General features: G+C 39.3%; 1 protein-coding gene across 1 annotated transcript in view; it reads left to right on the forward strand.

Moving 5' to 3' along the window:
* Positions 1-20919, forward strand: part of TNMD (tenomodulin) — a 1096617-nt gene that overhangs the window by 820748 nt on the left and 254950 nt on the right. Inside the window, exon 4 of the mRNA XM_044057640.1 lies at positions 9031-9138. Within this exon, the coding sequence (XP_043913575.1) occupies positions 9031-9138 (108 nt within the window). The remainder of the gene's footprint in view (positions 1-9030; positions 9139-20919) is intronic.

Below are 20919 nucleotides of genomic sequence, written 5' to 3' on the forward strand. Positions count from 1 at the left end.
GCTACTTATTCTACTGTATTACTGCCTCTTAAATTGTTTTTCAGTTGTGCACTTGCCTTGCTTCATTTAAAAAGTTTTAAATTGCTAATTATGTAGAGTTTCAATTATATTTACTGTTTAGGGCTACACACTCAAGTGTGTTAGCCTTTTTTGTGTTTATTTAGTGTATTATTGCATTGTTTAGCCTGTTTTAACAAAAAAAAAACACTATCTTGTTTGCTCGTTTCCCACCTTTCCTAGCTAGTATAGTCCAGATCCCAGGCTTTGCTGGTTTCAGGACTTTATTTTCTGTGTTCAGAGTTATCCAGACCTTGCTGTGGTAGAGGGAAGTCAAACTGCTTACCAGTGGGAGTGGTGAGCATTGTACTGCCTATCTAACACTAGAGGAGTGGTTTCCAGCTCAGAAATTGGAATTTTAGCCATTTTGGGCTGATTTATATCCCTTTCAACTTTCTGGCTTAAAAACGCATGTGTTTGCGCATTTTTCGCATCGTGCAGCACTGCCAGGCTACGGTTAAACTATTCCAGGTGCCAGAAAGTCTGCTCTTCATTTCTGAGTAATAGCACTAAAATCTGAACCCCTGTGATTAGCACTTGCTCTAGAACCTGCTGGAAAGCACTAGGAAGCCTTAAACTGATACAATCACTCAACTCTCCTTGTTAATAAGGAGAAATTAATCGTAGGCACTAAACAGCCTATAATTGCAAAGTACATTGCAAAGGTAAGGGAAAACAGCTCTTGTACTTTACAAAAAAGCACCTAAACAGGCATGTCCAAGGGTCAGCTTCCAGTGATTTCTCTTGTCCACCTGGTGAATCTGGGCATACTGGGGCAATGCAGCAACTGCCCTGTGTATACAGACAACCCTCTCCTCCTACCACCCAACACTACTACCTGCGAGAGATGCACTTACATAGCCAAAGTGGAAGCAAAGCTTTCTCCAGCCAAGATTGTGCTAGACAGTAAAGAGGAGAAGGTTAACACCTGCACTACACCTCAAGCAACACTTAGCCCTTCAAAACCCACACCATCAACACCCACACATAGCAACAGTAAACCCACATATGCGAAGGCCCTTAACATTAACCTGCCCAAGCAACAAAGACCTCCAAAGCTGAAAAGCAAACAAACACCAGTCACAACCAAAGTGACACATAGCTCACAACACCAGTGTGCCACCCAACAACAGCCCCTAAAGCAAGACAATGTACCCAACACTTTAGTCATAGGTGACTCTATTATCCGGCACACTGATGTCCCACTCACCAGACTGAACAAGGAGAAAATTACAGTCAGCTGCCTGTCAGGTGCCGGGATCCACCCCATAATGCATGCACTCAGGTCACTCCACAACAAGTACAAATATGACTCTGTCATTGTCGATGTTGGAGTGAATGACTTGAGACGTACTTCCCTGGACTGCATGAAAAAAGACATGGAAGAGCTCTCGGATCATGTGGCCCAAGCAGGTATGACCCTATCCCTGAGTAACATCCTGCCTTCGCCCAGAATGATACCACAGTATAAGGACAAAATGATTGACTTCAACAATTGGCTAAACGTCTGGTGTCATTCAAAGGGGATCCAGTATCTGTCTGCCTGGGGCGACATGATAGACAAACCACAATGCTTTGCCAGAGATGGTCTGCACCTGTCACCCCTGGGATTCATGTTACTGGCTGTAAAGCTCTTCTCACTCCTACAGTGCCTTTTTTAGGCAAAGTTCAAAGGACAAAACCACCACCATAACAGATACAAGCATGCAAAATATGAAGGTAATGCTACTCAATACTTGAAGTCTAAACCTCAAAATGCACTCTCTCGAGGCACTCCTAAAAATGGAGAACATCGATATCTGTGCAGTAACTGAGACCTGGCTCAAGGCTCCAGAGAGCACCCTTGCAATACCAGGCTAAAACTCTTCCCACACTTTTCCACCACCAAACCAAGACCGAAACACTAAAGGTGGAGGAGTGTCCATATTCACCAAAGATATTCACACCTCCAAGCTAGTTGCCCAACACAGTGCATCTGAAATTGTCCAGGTGCAACTAACACTAGATAAGACTGCAATCCAAATTGTAGCTTACTACAGATCTCCCACCATGTCCCAAGATTCTCACTACACCTTTCTAAACATACTGAAAAATATTAAGATACAACCAAACACCCTAATACTGGGTGATTTCAACTACCCTGCCATTAACTGAGAAAACTACTCGGGTACCAACACCTTTTCACAGTGGTTCTTGGAATTCATAAATTCCAGCATCCTGGATCAACTAATCCATTGTCCCACCAGGGGTTCCAGTATCCTAGACCTGGTCATTACCAATGTGGGAGATAGAGATCCCCACCAGTGGTCACCCCCTCATTGGTCAGGTCTGACCATAAGCAAATCACCCTTGACATCCACATCCCACCCCCACCCTCCAGTAAGGAAACCTCCATAAAAACTTCTCCAAAGCCATCTTCATGCTACTCAATGCAGATGGGAGCTGAATGTTCGATTGCTGAATGCTACACTAAGGCACTGTACGAGCACATCCACTCATGCATGAATCATGCCATCCCAAATAGAACCAAGACACTCTCCTCCAAAAAAAGGAAGTCAATCTGGTGGTCCCCTGCCATAAACAAACTATACAACAGAAGAAAGAAACTGTTGCAGAAAAGTGGAAAATTCCAGGATGCAAAAAAAACTCCCTTACCAGCCTCAGTAAGAAGGTGAGATCCCTCATAAACCCTCCAAAGCTAGTTACAAAAATAAAATTGCCAAAGATACCAAAGACAACCACAAGGCATTCTATAGTTATGTCAAGAATCTAAATGGCAATGCTCAGATCTGCTCTGAGCTACAACAGAATGGCATTAAATATACTGATCCCAAGGATATTGCCAATATCCTGGCAGATCGATTTAGTGCCAACTTCATCTCCCTCTCACCCCCTAAAGGGACCAGTTCAATACAAAAAAATTGCCAAATTCCGGTAATCACAGCCACACAGGTAGAAACTTCACTTTCCAAAGCTAAAAGTGCAGCATCCATGGGACCAGATGACATCCCAGGCTGTGTACTACATGAACTACAAAATGAACTGGCACCCCATCTAAGTGTCATGTTTAATCATAATCTCACCTCAGGCTTCGTGTCCACTGAATGGTGCACAGCTACAGTTATCCTACTCCACAAGGGGGGATCCACCTTGGAACCTGGGAACTAATGTCCCATCAGTCTGACGAGCCTGATCTGCAAGGGCATGGAATGCATTATCATGGAACTTATAAACAAAGACAATGGCAACCTTGAAACACAGGACCCCACCCAGTTTGGGTTCGTGAAGGGCCGATCTTGTCTCCTGAAACTTGATTGACTTCTTCGAGTCAGTCTCCAGAGCTGTGGGCAAGGGTAAGGCATCCACACAACCTATCTGGACCTCACAAGGCCTTCAACACCATCCCCCACTCTGGAATCATAGATAAACTTACTAAGCTGGGCAAAAATCCCTATGCCACTCGATGGGTTGCCAACTGGCTTACTGACAGAACCCAGACTGTAAAAGTAGCTGACTCCAAATCCAGCTCCAGACAAGTGACAAGTGGAGTTCCTCAGGGTTCAGTCCTGGGACCACTCTTGTTTGGCATCTACTTCTTTGAAGTACAGACCAACACTGAGGGACTCTGGCTAACAAAGTTTGCAGATGACTGCAAACCAGGAGGCATTATTGAATCCCCAAATGATGTGGATATTCTATAAAAGGGCCTTACAGAAACAGATGCTTTGTGCCAGAGCCATAGGCTCAAGCTTAATGCCAAGAAATGTATAGTTATACCCTTTGGGAAAAAACATGTACCCATGAATTGCCACATAGGTGGCAGTACACTAAACACCGAAAGTGTGATGAGAGACTTTGGGACACAGGTGGACAGTGGTCTCACCTTCGATAACCACATTGCCACAACAGTCAGGAAATCCTTCTATGTAGCACATCTCATCACTAAGGGATTTTCATCCAGAAAAAAGGAGGTCATTGTCCCACTGTACTCATCCCTCATTAGGCCCATTATAGAGTACAATGCCCCGTTTGGTATTTACCTCACAAGACATCTGCAACAGCTGGAAAGGCCACAGAAATACCTCACTAAAAGAATCACAGGCCTAAAGCAGATGCCCTATACTGACCATCTTAAAAAAACTCCAGCTATACTCTGTGGCATATCGTCTACTCAGAGGCGATCTCTGCTTAACATACAAGGCCATGTCAAACCTTGAGCTGTTGGACATGCTCCACTTAAAGAAATCCCAATCCCTCAGAGCCACACGCTCCAGGGATCTAAACCTTGTCATCACAATGAACAAAACATGCTGGAGGGATAGGTTCCTGACCCAGAGACTCCCCATACTCTGGAATAGACTGTGCATACATGTCAAGCAGAGCGCCTCCTTGGCCCTCTTCAAAACGAACCTTGATGATTGGATGGGAGATAGGAAATTCACCCCAGGGATCACGTCAGTCACCCTGCTAGACAGGTCCAGGGAAGAGTAAATATCGTGTGAAGAAATATCCAGGGAATTGTTATGGCTAGGCTTGTATAGGCCCTAGGGCCGATAGCCTAGTACCAACCTATGAACATAGGGGAACAAGGTGGGTGCATTCACCTGACAATTTAAATGTGAAAGGATGTTATGGGGTGTCTCTATAGCTGAAGTGCAGTAAATACTACAAAATACTAAAATAAGTACAGTTGGACATCTTTGGAAAGGAAAGAAAGTAGAAGGTGAGTTGTGGAAATCATTATTTAAAGAGGATGAGAGAGAAAAAACAAAGGAAGCCTTTCAAATGGAGTGTCAGCTATGGGTAAATGACAGTTGTCAAGCATAGTCCAATAATGTTTAGTTTTGACATGGACATCACACAGGAAATTAAGCAATGGTACAATCACATAAGTAGTGGTAACTAAAATAAGTATATAACCATTGTTAGAAGATGTTTTTGTTTTGTTTAGAGGGAAAATGTTCTGAAGTTTGGAGATGAATGCTGTGAAAATAGCATGGCTGTATTTATACATGTTTATAGTGTGATCTGTCTACTTGTATTTGGAAATCACCTATTGATCATAAGGTTCTAGGTACTGAGTACTATTTAAAGACAGTTTGTGATGCAGAACAGTTTTTTAAGGATATGTATATGGTAGAATTTCCTGGGTGGTACGTATATGGCTTTGCACTTTAGGTCATTTGACTAGCTTTAGGAGGGAACAATGGTGAATCTGGATTCTAAGATGAAAATCTGGTCATACTTTTAAAACAATATGAAGCTTATTTCACTTGTAACCAGTCTTAAATATTATTATGGCAGATCCAAACAGAAATTATAATTTTTACATAGACTTGTCTTGTAGCTGGTGGTTGTTAAAAGCTAAGCCTGAAAAACTGTTCAAACACCTGAATCATATTTAGTGCTGCAAATGGACTCTGTATAGAAATGTTAGCTGTCAATAAAATCCCAGATACTTGTATTTATGAACAGTTTCGGTGTAGGTTTCATGCACAGTAGAGATGCAGAATAAAATGTTGCTGCATATGCCTCTTTCTAAGATATAGGTAGCATAGATTTTGTCCTGGGGGTATGTAGGACAAGGCCAGAGTGACACAGCCAACACTGAAGTTCAGCAAAGGGCTGTTAGATATGTAGTTTGATAGCTGAAAGGACATGCAAACTCGTCAGCAAATCAAAGGAGCTTGACACCATTGCCATATGTTCACATGTTATTAGCGAATTTGGTGAATAATAAAACCAGGTATAGATCATCGTGGCAACCCACAAATAACCTAGAGCTTAGAAAAAGCATTTGCCATGTTTTCTTGTTGTGTTCAGTTTCTTAAGTAGCAGAACAATCAAGGAATGGATGAGTTGCTCAGGCTAGGAAAGAGAGTTTCATAGCAATAATACTTACCATATTTTGGCAAAAGCTTTTGACATGTCCAGAAAGAATGTCCTTGGTCTGGGTATTTTCTTGTCAGTTTGCTAGGGCTGATTAGCCGCGTGTCCATAATATGAAACCGGAAAGAATCATGCAGACATGATGGAGCTAGTTAGCTGGTTATGTGCAAAATTCACCAGAAGACAAAGTAACACTATAGGGTAAGAAGGAGTGCACCTGGCACAACCCTTATGTTAGGTATGCAGAAGAGGGTGGGGACACAACAGGTCTAGGTGGAAGGGGTAGTGGCCGAGTTGCCACTGTGATAGAGTCACGAAGATATACCAGCATTTTCTATTGCACATACACTCCAGAAGATGGCACAGGTCCCAGATGTGGGTCAGGGTTAACCCAGAGGAGACTAAGGTGGGTGTATTAGACCCAGTGACCAAAGAGAGGACCTGGGAGTGAGCTAATAGTCAGCTGTGGCACAATAAAAAAGAAAAAGCACTTTAGGCTAATAGTTAGCCATGCAATACCTTGCTGGATTCCATTATAAACAGGAACAGTGCAAGAACGTTTTTAGTCTGTCGAACACTAATTTTCAGTAATACGAATGTTAATAATCTATGCGAGTAGAGGACGTATTATTGATGTTTTTCTCCTTTCTTTCATGTGTTTCTCCATGACTCTGATGAACTAAGACACAAGAGGGACTGTTGTCCAAAATAAATGAGGACACTAATAGAAATCAGAAACTTGGGAGGAACTAACTGGAACACATTGAAAGCTCTCTGGCTTTCTTCTCTGGTGGATTATATTGAACAGTATCTGTAAAAATGAGGTCTCAGCAGTTTATAAATCTCAACTTTGGGGTTCTGTCTGCACACATTTCCATTTTCACAATGACAAAAATGTCTGAATAGTTATAGCAAAATAAAAGTAATGTACTTGGAGTTTTATAAGCAAGTTAAAGAACAACAGACTCCTAACACACCATCTTCTCTCAGTATGTACAGCCTTTTTCTTTTCTCACCTTAATGCTCACAACTTACTATCTGAATGGAAAACATTTGCATTGAGCATGACAAATTGCAATTACATTTGGATCCCTTATGTAATTTATATATTAATTATGTCTTGTAGACTCTGGAATGTTAAAAGGTAAGTAAGCTATTGCACAAGAAATGTGGCTGTGATTTATTTTTTTATCTGAAAATATTTATTTTTTTATTTTTTAACCCCTCAAAACCATTTTCCATAACTGAATTTGGTTTCACTTTACTTTGAAAATTGTTACAATTCTACTATGCTTCCCTAATTTTTCTTCCAAAGTTATTTCTTTCTTTAACAATAATTATGAATTTAGTGATGCAGGCACTTTCCTAGAAAGGGTTTTGTGAAGAACTTGTTGAACAATTAAAAAAGTTGGATTTTTACAAGAAATGTTCTCTAAGTTTCAGTGCTACATTTTTGGATATATAGTCAATATTTTTTTTCTAAAAATCGCAGTGATACCCTATAGTTTCTTATGGTAAGGCTAATCTGAGCAATTTTGTTAGGCTGCATAAATTATAATTTTCTGCCAAGTCTAGACAAATGCACACCTACATTTTTGCATTCTTGCATTCTGAATTCTACTTCAAATGCTGAGGGTGGATGATCATGTAAAAATGGTATTGTATGTTTAATTTATTCAGTGATGTGTTTACTTATTCCCAAATGTTAGAATGTTTTTCTTTCTAAATAGAAAAAGTGGTTAAAATGTACCAGTCCAAGAAGTCACACTTATTTAAAGGAGCTCTGTCACTATTAACACGTTAGCAAATACATTTTAAAATGTGGGCTTTGAAAATTACTACTTAAATGGAGACTGTCTTCTGAGAAATATTTTTTGGTTAGATTGACAAGTGGTAGTTGACCTCGTGTTGGTTAAATCTTCCGCATAAAATCTTGAGCAAGACATCTGTGCACCTCCACTGAGTTTTTGTATATGCTTTAGGAGTGGTTTGTGTTCATTAGGATTTGAATATATGTTAGAATGTTGGCTTCTCAAGGACAGGATTAGAGTTTGGACTTTTAATTAGCTTAATGGAAGTGTCAGACAGATTAACTATAAAGGGTGGTTTGTAAGGGAGCTTCATCAAGGATCCATCTTTTAGCCACATGATTTTAGTATATTTACTATTGAAATGGCAATTGAATGATAAAGGCTTGATAAACTGATACATATCCACACCCTGGATTTTTTCACAGAGACAATGAGGATTAACCACTAGAAATCTCAAAGACCATGCACACTGTTGGAAAAGTAGCAGGACACCTGTTTCTCCTGCAGTTTCAGGAGTAGGCCCAGGTCATTGTTCAAACGACCCAGCAGTGAAGTGATGTGGTGTCTACTGTCCTTTTCTATTGACCTGCATGGGTGTATATATGGCAGTGCTACCTGTGTAATTTTTGACTCCTAAAAGGAATACTGTAGTAAAACACTTTGCACATTCAGATATGAGTAGCTGAACGCAATGTATCTGAACATTACATACACATACACACACACACAAAACATAACTTACTGTAACAGTATAACCTGTTTGGTCTGTCTAACGAATGACCAACTAAGATGACATCTCATATCTCCAGACCACCTGCCTAGATTCTCACTTCCCAGACCATTCAAAGGAGTAGCCACTGATAGTACATGCTGGTAAGTAAAACCTGCCTAGGAAGGGTAGACTCTGATATGGTCGGGTATGAACAACTGAAGCACTCATTTCCTGGGTACCATGATCTTCCTGTACTGTAACATATCACATATCCACTGCATGTTTCTTACATTTTGTGTTTTGTTCATCCACTCATAAAAAAATATTTTGCCTTTTAAGAAATTTTGCATATTGACCATTTCAGTGGCTCAGAAAAGAGAAAATATAACAGAGTAGAAAAGTAATTAAGTAATGAGTAAGGAACTAAATAGTGAACTGAATGAATCATGGCCATGAAAGACAAATAAGCAACAGATATTCAGACAAACAACATTTAAGTGCATGAATTTATACAACCAGCAAACTGTGAGCTAACCAATTGTTTGCATTTCTACCTTGCAGGGAATCACAGCCATTACATTTGCAGGACAGCACAAATGCTACATTAAAACACAGACAAAAGACATTCCTCAGCTCACCCCTGCTATGCTGGAAGCAACAACAGAAGTGGTATGTATGTCTCTGGTTTATATGTGGTATGTATACATCTGTTTTTTATGTGGTATGTATGCATGCATCTGTTTTATATGTGGTATGCATCCATCTGGTTTGTATGTGGTATGTATCCATCAGGTTTATATGTGGTATGTATGCATCTGGTTTATATGTGGTATGTATGCATCTGGTTTATATGTGGTATGTATGCATCTGGTTTGTATGTGGTATGTATGCATCAGGTTTATATGTGGTACGTATGCATCTGGTTTATATGTGTTATGTATACATCTGTTTTTATGTGGTATGTATGCATGCATCTGGTTTGTATGTGGTACGTATGCATTGGGTTTATATGTGGTATGCATGCATCAGGTTTATATGTGGTATGTATGCATCTAGTTTATATGTGGTGTACATGCATCTGCTTTATATGTGGTATGTATGCATCTGATTTATATGTGGTATGTCTACATCTGTTTTTATGTGGTATGTATGCATGCATCTGGTTTGTATGTGGTACGTATGCATTGGGTTTATATGTGGTATGCATGCATCAGGTTTATATGTGGTATGTATGCATCTAGTTTATATGTGGTGTACATGCATCTGCTTTATATGTGGTATGTATGCATCTGATTTATATGTGGTATGTCTACATCTGTTTTTATGTGGTATGTATGCATGCATCTGGTTTATATGTGGTATGCATCCATCTGGTTTGTATGTAGTATGTATGCATTGGGTTTATATGTGGTATGTATGCATTGGGTTTATATGTGGTATGTACGCATCTGGTTTATATATGGTATGTATACATCTGTTTTTATGTGGTATGTATGCCTTGGTTTTATATGTGGTGTGCATGCATCGGGTTTATATGTGGTATGTATGCATCGGGGTTATATGTGGTGTGTATGCATCGTGGTTATATGTGGTATGTATGCATCAGGTTTATATGTGGTATGTACGCATCTGGTTTATATGTGGTATGTATACATCTGTTTTGATGTGGTATGTATGCTTTGGGTTTATATGTGGTGTGCATGCATCTGGTTTATATGTGGTATGTATGCATCGGGTTTATATGTGGTATGTATGCATCTGGTTTATATGTGGTATACATGCATCTGCTTTATATGTAGTGTGCATGCATCTGGTTTATATGTGGTATGCATGCATCTGGTTTATATGTGCTATGCATGCATTTGGTTTATATGTGCACCAGTTTTTCTAATGTTTTTCCAAGGTTTGTTCTTTATGAGACACTGTAGTACCTGGTTAATGGTAGAGATTCATAGGTGCTTACTACGCTGTTGATCTGTGAGGATCTTAAGAAGTCTCACCTTGCATTCCCATGGTAATTATTATCCCTTATAATCTGCAATACAAATATCCAAAGATGGACTGAACAAGTATATGTTGGAGTAATTGCGTGTTTCCCTATCCATGAGGGCTAGTAATACTAAACCAGAAGATGAATATTCAGTTACCCATCCATTCATGAATGAATTCAGTACTTGTATAAAACAAATAAATACAATTTAAAAAAAATTCCTTTCTTAATATTTTACAGTCTGTCAAGTGGTCTTCCCTACTGACCATACTTCTTGATGTTATAACCCATTTTATTGGGAGGAATTAAGACGCCATGTTGAAGGTTCAAGTAGTTTATTCAGTAAAGCAGTTGGATGAACAAGTGTTCTTGTTAGAACAAGAACACTCATCCAGCTACCTACATACCCTCATGGAGGTTATCAGAGAGAGAGAATTTCCTAGATCTGCTAGCTAAGGTGATTTTATCTAGACTAATCCTTTGCAAACAAAAAAGAAGCTGATTTATTGTATGGTAGAAGGAGAGTTTGTGGGAAATAAAAAGCAGGATCTCAAGAATGATGTGCAGAGCGTCGTGTTGCACAACACTTTTGCACCTTGCAAGCAAGATTGAAAGACAGATTGGATGTAACTTGAGGAAAGCTGATGCTTTAAGAATGAACATGAGATCCATTTGACAGGAAAAGGTTGATATAAAAGAGAGTCTTTAAAATCATTAATAACTGGCAATGAGAAGTATACAAATATACTGGAACAAAAAAAAAGTAAGACTGCAAAAAGGGGAATTAGGGAGGCTTCAAAATGTGGTGAAGATTCTTTTCATTTGGAATGAAGTCATGGAAAATCATTCAAGAAGAGAAAATACAAGAATAGTGGGGATAAAAAGGCAAAAGAGGGGCCAGACATGGTGCAACATGTAGAAGCTGTCTACCTTCTGTGAAAAAAAATATTTCAGGTATAGGTTTTCACAGAGAGCACTCAGAGGTTGGGCATGAGCTTGCATAGTCTGAGAAGCTGAGGTATCTTATAATCAGGTGCTGCTGCTACAAACTGAAAGAGTGGCCTAATGAAGCTGGTTGTAATACAAAACCGGTTACATATGAGGCTGTTGAGTTAAAGTAATGGAGGACTTTTCTGCTGCAGTACCTCAAAAGAGAGTTCAATTTTATCTGGAGAGTTGGAATACAAAAAGAAAGACACATATTGTTCTAAGAGTGTAGTCTGCAATGTTCAGCATTTCAGTGGGTATAGAGCAAAATGATAAACAATTGAAATGTCAAGACCCACTAGGACGAGTCCCAAAACATGGAGATTGGCCATCCAAAAAGAATGTACTTAAATATATTAAGTACAAGATGGCCATTTCTCACAATATTCCCTTTTTGTATGAGGTATGGCAATCTTAAAGTTGTTTTATGTAAGTTTGGGGGCTTACCCCCCACCACCAAAACAAAAGTTTAAAGGTAAGAGTGATGTTCAAAATTCACTCTGTCCTGAAATTGTGGTGGTCTTTTTTTTATTTTTTTGTTCTGTCATCACACAGAGTTACAAGTGCAGATATTTTAATAGAGAGCAGAGCAACATTCTTACGGAGAAAACAAAAATGTATGCCAGTGTTTTTACTCTTCATATTCATAGTAGTGTCTGCATGATGACTGTAAAAGCCAGAACTGATGGATTCACATAATTCATGTATAATGACCAGTGAACCCCCAACAGCAATGAATGCCAGTGTTGTTATTGCATATATTCTTTGCAATGCCAAAGGAATAGCAAGGAACATCAGTGCAACTGAGAAGGTGGAAGGGAGTGCAGCTTATGAAGACCCAAGGAGACAGTCTTCCAAAGTGCCTGAACAAGGAGTACATGACAGATCTTCCCTAGGGGGCCACGATTAGAGGAAATAGTGATGTGAAATCACAAAAGAAGCAGAAGAAAACAGAGGCATTGATCAGTCCAATGCAGGAACAAGTGAAAGGATCCGTGGGAAAATCTAGATACAGAAGACTGAAGCAGCAGATGGCTGGAGCAAATTGAGTGAGACAGTTACTAAATGGACCTGAAGGGAGTTAAGCTGCTCCTCCGTATGAGATAGATCTGGCATTGAAGTGGATAAACGTAGCTGTGAAAAGGGATCTGGATACAGTGGTCTTTATTTTCTTTGTTTCTTGAGTGTTTTCTTCTGTTTATATCTCCTTAATGCTGCTTCTGACCAAAGAGACTTGTAGATTGTTCTAAAGTGGTAGATGTGGGCTCTAAATGAAGAGGACATGAGAAAGAAGCCATCTGCAGAAAGGAGGAAGGAAGACATCAGATACTGAACTGGAGTTGCGGGAAGGTAACCTTAGCCTGGCCAGTAGCCAGTTAAGACCAAGTATCGGACATATTTTACTTGTCAGGACACTGACCACATTTAATGGTGCTGAAAGATTAAGCCATGGACATTATTATTAAAAATGATTAAATTATTTAAAATGTTTCATTTTACAGTGCTATGTTATCAATTAATTGTTGATACATTCTATACATACCATGTATTTATGAATGTTACCTGGGATGGAAGGTTTCAATGTGAGACGTCTGTGTGTGTGTGATGCTAGCTTTTATTATTACTAATATGGAACTTATTCAAGAGGTAGTTGTTAGTTTACAGTGTAGTTATACTGAGCTATTCATGGGTTACTAGGAGATTGTTTTCTGTTTGTAAATGCATATACTGAGCTGAAAACAATTCTGTATAAGTTGGCTTAGACTGATCCTCTATACATCAGAGTATATTAAATCTTCTACTGTGGGGAGGGAAACTGCGAACTGGATTGAATATATGCTGTACAATAGTGTGCAGCAATATAAATCATATTTCATTAGTCAACTGGTTGTAATTGTTATATGTAATATATACACTTGAAGGGACTCTATTAAGCAGGCATGATGGGGGAAATAAACTGGCATCAAAATAATCTGACATCTGTAGACAGATGCTTGTGAAACTTGTTTATGTGGCTGTATTATTGTACTCTGTAGGTGATTTATATATATATATATATATATATATATTTATATATATATATATATATATATATATATATATTTATATATATATATATATATATATATATATATATATATATATATATATAATATGGGTCTACTGCTTTTAGTTGAATTACATTTAGTCGAAAATGATTTCAGGCTCCCCACTTTATTGAAACCTCATTTGATTGAAAGCACATTTGGTCGAATCCCAATTGGTCGACAATGGAATTAAGCCCCTGCCCCACTGCAGTGTGACCCTGGATTGAGAATATAAAGTAAGGGGGGACAGCCCCCCCCCACATGTTGCAACTAGTTGTTACTGATGTTATATGTTTCAATGTATTTTTAATGGATACAGATGTATAAAATAGTGCATACATTGCAATTATGTGGGGGGCTTCACGCCTCATACCCCCCAGTGTGGGGGACTGTGCCCCTACTCACCCCCTTACTTCCGACTCTAAACCGGTTATAAGCGGCGTCCCACAGGGCTAAGTCCTGGGACCTCTCCTGTTCTGTATATACTTCTCTGAGGGAGGACTATGGCTGACCAAGTTCGCAGATGATTGCAAACTGGAGGCAATAATCGACTCTCTGGCTGACACAGACATCCTCCAGAAAGGTCTCATGGAGACGAATACCTGGTGTCAGAGCCATGGCCTCAAGCTAAATGCCAAAAAGTGCATAGTCATCCCCTTTGGGAAAAACAAAGTGCCCACGAACTACCACATAGATGGTAATCCACTAAGTACAGAAGATGTAATTAAGGATCTGGGGACCCAAGTAGATAGCAACCTCTCCTTTGATAATCACATTGCCAAAGTGGTTAGAAATTCCTTCTATGTAGCCCACCTAATCACGAAAGGGTTCACATCTAGATCAAGAGAGGTCATTGTGCCCCTCTACTCATCACTCATCAGGCCCATAATATAGTACAATGCCCCATTTGGGATGTACCTTACTCGACACCTGCAATAGCTGAAAATACCACAGAAGTACCTCACCAAGAGGATCGTGGGCCTCAAACAGATGCCCTATGCAGCTCGACTAAAGAAACTCCAGTTCTACTCGGTTGCTTACCGCCTACTCAGAGATGATCTCTGCCTGACGTACAAGGCCATGTCTAACCCAGAATTAATGGACATGCTCCACCTCAAAAAAAACAAATCTCTTAGAGCCACACACTCCAGGGATTTAAACCTCAGCACAACAATAAATAGGACATGCTGGAGGGAACGATTCCTGTACCAGAGACTTCCTTCACCCTGGAATAGAATCCCAATCTATGTTAGGCAAAGCCCCTCACTGACTCTCTTCAAGAGAAATCTTGATGAGTGGATGGGAAATCGTAAAATTACCCCTGGGATCACTTCAGTGGCCCTGCTGGACAGAGGCTAAGGAAACTAATCTAAAAGGGGGGCGAAAGCCAACACATTCTGGCTAGGCTTATAAATGCCCTTGGGCAGATAGCCTAGTACCTACCTATGAACCTAAAAGCTAGATTCTAATCCAGTGGTGTTGAGTCATATCTGACTTGTATAGCAACCCCAGCGGCACCCACCCACCATCCACAGAGTTGACTACCTAAGCAGGAAATGTGCATAGATTGCCAGGTGTTTATCCCAAATCACACATGCACACTGCACGTGCATCTATGGATGCGTACACCTGCTGATAAGTGACCAATTCACCTACTTACATGATTTCAAGATATAGGAAGAAATTATAGCACCCAGAGAAAACCCATACACATACATGAAGGACATGCAGACGCCACACACAAGGTGTACTATCCAAAAATAGAACTGGCGAACCTTTGGCTGTGAGGTGACAATGCTACTGCCAAGTGTTACTGTACCACTCTTCAAGGGTGTTGTCACATAATAATTGTTCAGGAAATACAAGAAAAAGGAGGGAATTGTGACTACAACGATGCCTTAGTTATTAACTACAAAATAACTCCTCTATAACACTGCATTGCTCCTCAGTCCCCCACCCCCCCCAAAAAAAACTTACTTTTAGCATAGTGTAACTATGAAAGTATGAGTAAGAACTACCAGTCTTGTTACATGAATAAGTATACAGTGGCTTCAGAAATGTCTTTCTTCAAAATAATTAACATATGCAGCAATGAGGCAACCAGAAAAGCAACCAAAGTTCTTGCCCCCATTACATCCAAAAGAAGCCAGGGCAGGGTGTCAGGAGAAATATTTAATAAAAGTTAAGTGCTTTTGTCCGTAGTACATAAACAAAGACTTCATCAGAACCTGTGCATACAAATAATTCAGTTAATAAATAGCATTTCCTTAAAGTGTCATCAAACCATCCGTTCAAAATTGAAAATGGCAAAACACTATTACTCTGCAAACATATTTTTAAAAATTCTTAAAAATATGTAAGTTTAAATACATGCTATCACATCTATACAATATAAATATCTGAAAAAAATCAAAGAGCCTAAATAAAAAATAGAGTTCATATCACCAGATAAATACAAAAAATATACCAGTGTATATTACAATACAGAAAATCGCAACTTCGTTGCACAAAACATAGGCGCATTTAAGTACAAAGAATCACAACTGTGCTGCATGAAGCTTAAGAACACTTACAGTAGAAACATTTTCATTAAAGGAAAACTCTACCCTAGAACTAAAAAAAGTTTTCTTCAGTCTATCTTTGTTTTCAAGACCTATTTTAACACCTCAAAATCACTCTAAGTGCTTTATTTGTATTTTTAGCATGTTTATCACAACATGGCTACCGATTGGGACTTGATATAGCAACGTGATCATCTTCTTCTGCTTCAACCCTTTCTCTTTCCCATAAAGTATTTCAAGTCTTTTTTCTATGACTCATGCCAGACATAAGGAAGTCACTGTGAATTCCCATGCCATTGACATATAGTGGGAAGTGGGTCACTCACGTTCATTTTGTATTCCTTCTGCAAGAGGGCTGCTGCTTTTCTTTTGCTAATCACCCTCATTTATGTTTTGCTACAGCCGTGGTGGTGCAGTGGTAGCGTTGTTGCCTTACAGCAAGAAGTTCTCCCATTCGATTCTCGGCTGGAGCACCTTGTGTGTGGAGTCTGCATGTCCTCCCTGCGGTCAAGTGGCGTTCAAAAGACATGTGTGAATGGGCATGCCTTCGTTGAAGGTTGGGCGTCGGGCTGGCACCTTGGCACCATAAAAATCTACTGCCAATCATTAGCGGACCGGAGTTCCACTGTGGTGACCCCTAAATGGGAAAAGCCGAAAGAAGAGCCTCATTTATGTTTTGCTCAGAGCTTCTTTTACACTATACTTTGAAGTTATCTAGTTGCAGTCACAGAAGTAGCTAAATTGGAGGCCTTTGTTATAGGTGTTCTTTTGTAGTCCACCATGAGTTGACAGTCCCCTCCCAAACACTACTGCAAAGGTGTTAAAACTGTCACTGTAATAGTCCGCTCAGAATCGAAAGGAAAGGACGTCCAGTCTAAATTTCTTCCCCTCTGCCTTCAATAAGAATTATGTATTTATTTAATCATTTTTCCAACAGTAGAAAGAAATATTTATATAAACACTTTCAATTTAATTTTTGCAAGCAAGTTTCAGAAAATTCTTGATTATTTCAGTGTGTTTTATTGCTAGTAACTTTTAATTAAACCCTATTTCTGTATACAAACCATTATTATGTTAACTTATTTTTGCGTGCCCATTTCTTTTTGAGGTACAGCGATCTTGTGACATGCTGCTTTGGTAATTTCCTGACATTCTACTCATCTCCACTTTTTTAAAAATTACAGCAAAACAGTAATTTGCAAACCTGACTTCATGATACTGGCTCAGTAAAAGAATGTACTGAAATCTCACTCTAGTCTGTAGTCCATGTAGTGAAACATTTTTTGGGGGGGCTGGGTGGTTCCTTAATGAATATTTTAAGGAATAAAGTATCACATGCATTACACATACTCCACACTGCTTTGTATGGAATTGTCAGAGACTCAGATGTGCAGCTATTCAGAATGTGCCACATACTAGCTTTGGCAGGGAAAATGTTTTGTGAAGGAGGAAGGGGTTAGCTTGTTTTTTCTGTTTTAAAAATTTTAGCAAAATGTAGAATCCGTGCATGACTGTTTTTGTTTGACTGAGTTGTTTGTAAGGTATGCAAAGTAATAGTGGGAGGACCCCACAGCAAGTGAGAATAGTAAATGTATGTGCACATACAGTAAAGGAAAAATTAACACAAGGAGGCGCCTTGTGTCGAGGACGGTACCCTCATGATTGAAAGGTAAGAGGTCTGAGAGATGTTTTATTCTGTCGATGTATGAATGTATGAAAGAGAGCAAAAGAGAAAATATAAGTTAAAAGTTATAAAGTTAAAACAAATTCATGAGCCCACCACATGATTGGGAAGTAGACTGTAAACTGTGAAAACAAATTAATGAGCCCACACCATGCTTAGTGTGTACCTTACCCTATACAACATGCAGTGCACAGAAATTAATCATGTCAATGCACAAACCATGGTACGTATTATTCATTACCCCTTTACTTGCGAAAATGCTTTCCTTGCCCCCTTCACAAATATCGATGAAAACCAAGACAGACCTAAGACTACAGTCGGTGTTTTATATGAGAAATGTTATGAGGACTGTAGCCATGTAACATTGCTGTCTGTCGACGAATGGACTGAACAATTTTGTCACTCTTCACATAAACACATGAATGAACCAGTCAAACCAAAGCAATTCCTTTATGCTTTACCAGCCCACTTATTTAAAAACCACTACAATTGTGCAGCTTTGTTTTTGCAAACAGGACAGTCTCAAATGACATATAAATTCATATAGCCCACTGTCACTTAGGTGAACCCGGTCATACCAGTATAGTCTGGTAGCCTAGAATTTATGGAGTTGTGGTGAATCACAGATCCTTTGCACAGCTTCAACTGTCCCCACATAAAGCTGTTATGCAGTGTTAGAATTTTATCAATGACCTTAATACTATGTGCGCCCTTCCAATGCATCCGTTGTATTATATCAGAGCATATAATATGCACATTAGGCCACCATGTAAGCAGTATGCCCAAAATTCTCATTATTTCCCCTTTCAGATCCATAAGGGGACATGTTACCAAAGGACCAAAAGTGACCCAAAAAATATTTGGCATACCATCTCTCCAGCCTTATCCCGGGCACCACAGTACCCCCTTCCTGTGCCAAAGGTTAAAATACATCAGAAACATCAGAAGCTTCCAACAAACTAATTACAGAAGGGGTCCTCATTTTTTCTATAATTTCAACAACACAATTCTCAGCCCATGCACATTCATGGCCCCTCCAAAAATAATACAAATAACTAGGTCACTTTTTCCCTTCTCAAATCAGGACACACGTGCAGCTAAACAGCAGCTTCCTCTCAGTAATCTACAAACATTACACTCTCAACACATATTTTGACTACTCTATTATATCCGATGGTGTTTTCCTGCACATGTAAACCAGTTGGTGGTATTGTCACACAAGTGGGTTGATGGAAGGCAAAAGCAATAACCAAACAAAAATAAGAAAAAGCCTTTGGACAAACTCCCTTGACACAGTCTGCTTTCCCCACAAGTGCCATAGTAGTAGTAGTATTAATGTTGATAAGCAACATAAAGCATTTATCAGACTTAATTCTGTTATGTACACTCATCCTATACAGTGTTCTGCTATAGGCAGTCAGATGCCGATTCTTACAAATAAATTATTCACTATTATATTACAATTTCCTCTGTATGGCAACAGCTCTTCAGAAAAGATCACATGTCATGGATGGCAACTCACAGCTAACCAACAGAAACACTGTAAGCTACTTATAGATACATATCTAATATCAGCACACACTGTAACACATGCAGTTATGTGTCTGAGGATATATATGTACAATTACACATATACATACATTTTGAACTGAACACAGCATTGTCATCTTGAAAAATCCAGTTCGATGAGTAACGTTTATCGTAAGGTGTATTCCTACACGTGTGAACCATTACCTGTTGATGTCTCACAAGGGAGGAGAGGAGAAATCAATAAGAAACAAAAAAAAACCACATCAGACAAGGCCCAGTGTCATACACTGCTTCATTAGTAATGTTGATAAGCAGCAATAAGCCAATTTATTACACGTACATCTGTCAAGACCAGTTGTGAAATACAGGTCTCCGCTATTGGCTTTACAATTTCTATTCAGAACCAGATAATTCTAAGCAAACTATGATTGCATATGTATGCCTTCTGCTTTTTACAATGGATCCCATGTCATGGATGGCAACTCACAGAAAACTTCAACAGGTACTGTGTAAGCAAGTTAAAGCTCCAAATATAACATCATCACACACACTGACACATACAGGTATATGCTTGCCAGAAATATATGTATACATTGAGATACACTTTTTTTGCAACCATGTACTGCTAGACTGCTATCATTTCAATGCACAAGTATATGCGTATATACCACAACCATCCACACAACCTTAGAATGGCGCAGCTGTGATAGAGGAAGACTATTGGAATATCTATCATGCCTACTGTTTTGTTTATCTTTCCCTGTCAGCACCAAATAGCACTGTAATATTTGACCAGCACAGAATGTAACACCTAGTGAGTGAGAGGACTGCTATGGTCCAGTCTATCCCCACACAGACATACCCCTAAAACACACAAACATTGCGTATTATGGATGTCTTATGATTTAGTAATACTTACATACGTACACATTTGCATCTGCACTACAAGACAAGCACTAATACTTTGTTGAAGCATCTTTATTTAATTACAGAATTCAGTCTTCTTGGGTACACACCTGCCATCAATTAGAGACTCTGATTAACCCCAAATAAAGCTTAGCTGTCCTACTAGGATGTTCCTGACATTAACTCAGTTGCCTGATACAGCAAAAGCCATGGTTCGCAGACAGCTTACAAAGCATGAAAGAGATGTCTGTGTTGAAAGGTATCAGTCAGGAGAAGGGTACAAAAAATTTCCACAGCATTGGATATACCATGGAACACAGTGAAGACAGTCATCAAAAAGTGAAGAAAATATGGGACAACAATGATGTTGCAAAGAACCAGACTTCCCTCCAAAATTGATGAAAAGACAAGGTGAAAACTGGTCAGGGTGGCTGCCAAGAGACTTACAGCAACACTGAAGGAGCTGCAGGACTTTGTCAAGTGCTGTTTGTGTACTACATGTGACAACAATCTCCTGTATTATCCATATGTCTGGGCTATGGGGTAGGGTTGCAAGATGGAAGCCTTTTCTTACACAGAAGAACATCCAGACCCAGCTAAAACTGGCAAAACAATACATTAAGTCACTCAAAAGCATGTGGAAAAATGTGTTATAGTCTGATGAGATCAAGGTTGCACTTTTTGGCCACAATTCTGAAAGGTAGG

This window comes from Protopterus annectens, chromosome 15.part0 (genome assembly GCF_019279795.1).
Source record: "Protopterus annectens isolate FY-2018-M chromosome 15.part0, PAN1.0, whole genome shotgun sequence".
NCBI classification, from domain to species: domain Eukaryota; kingdom Metazoa; phylum Chordata; order Ceratodontiformes; family Protopteridae; genus Protopterus; species Protopterus annectens.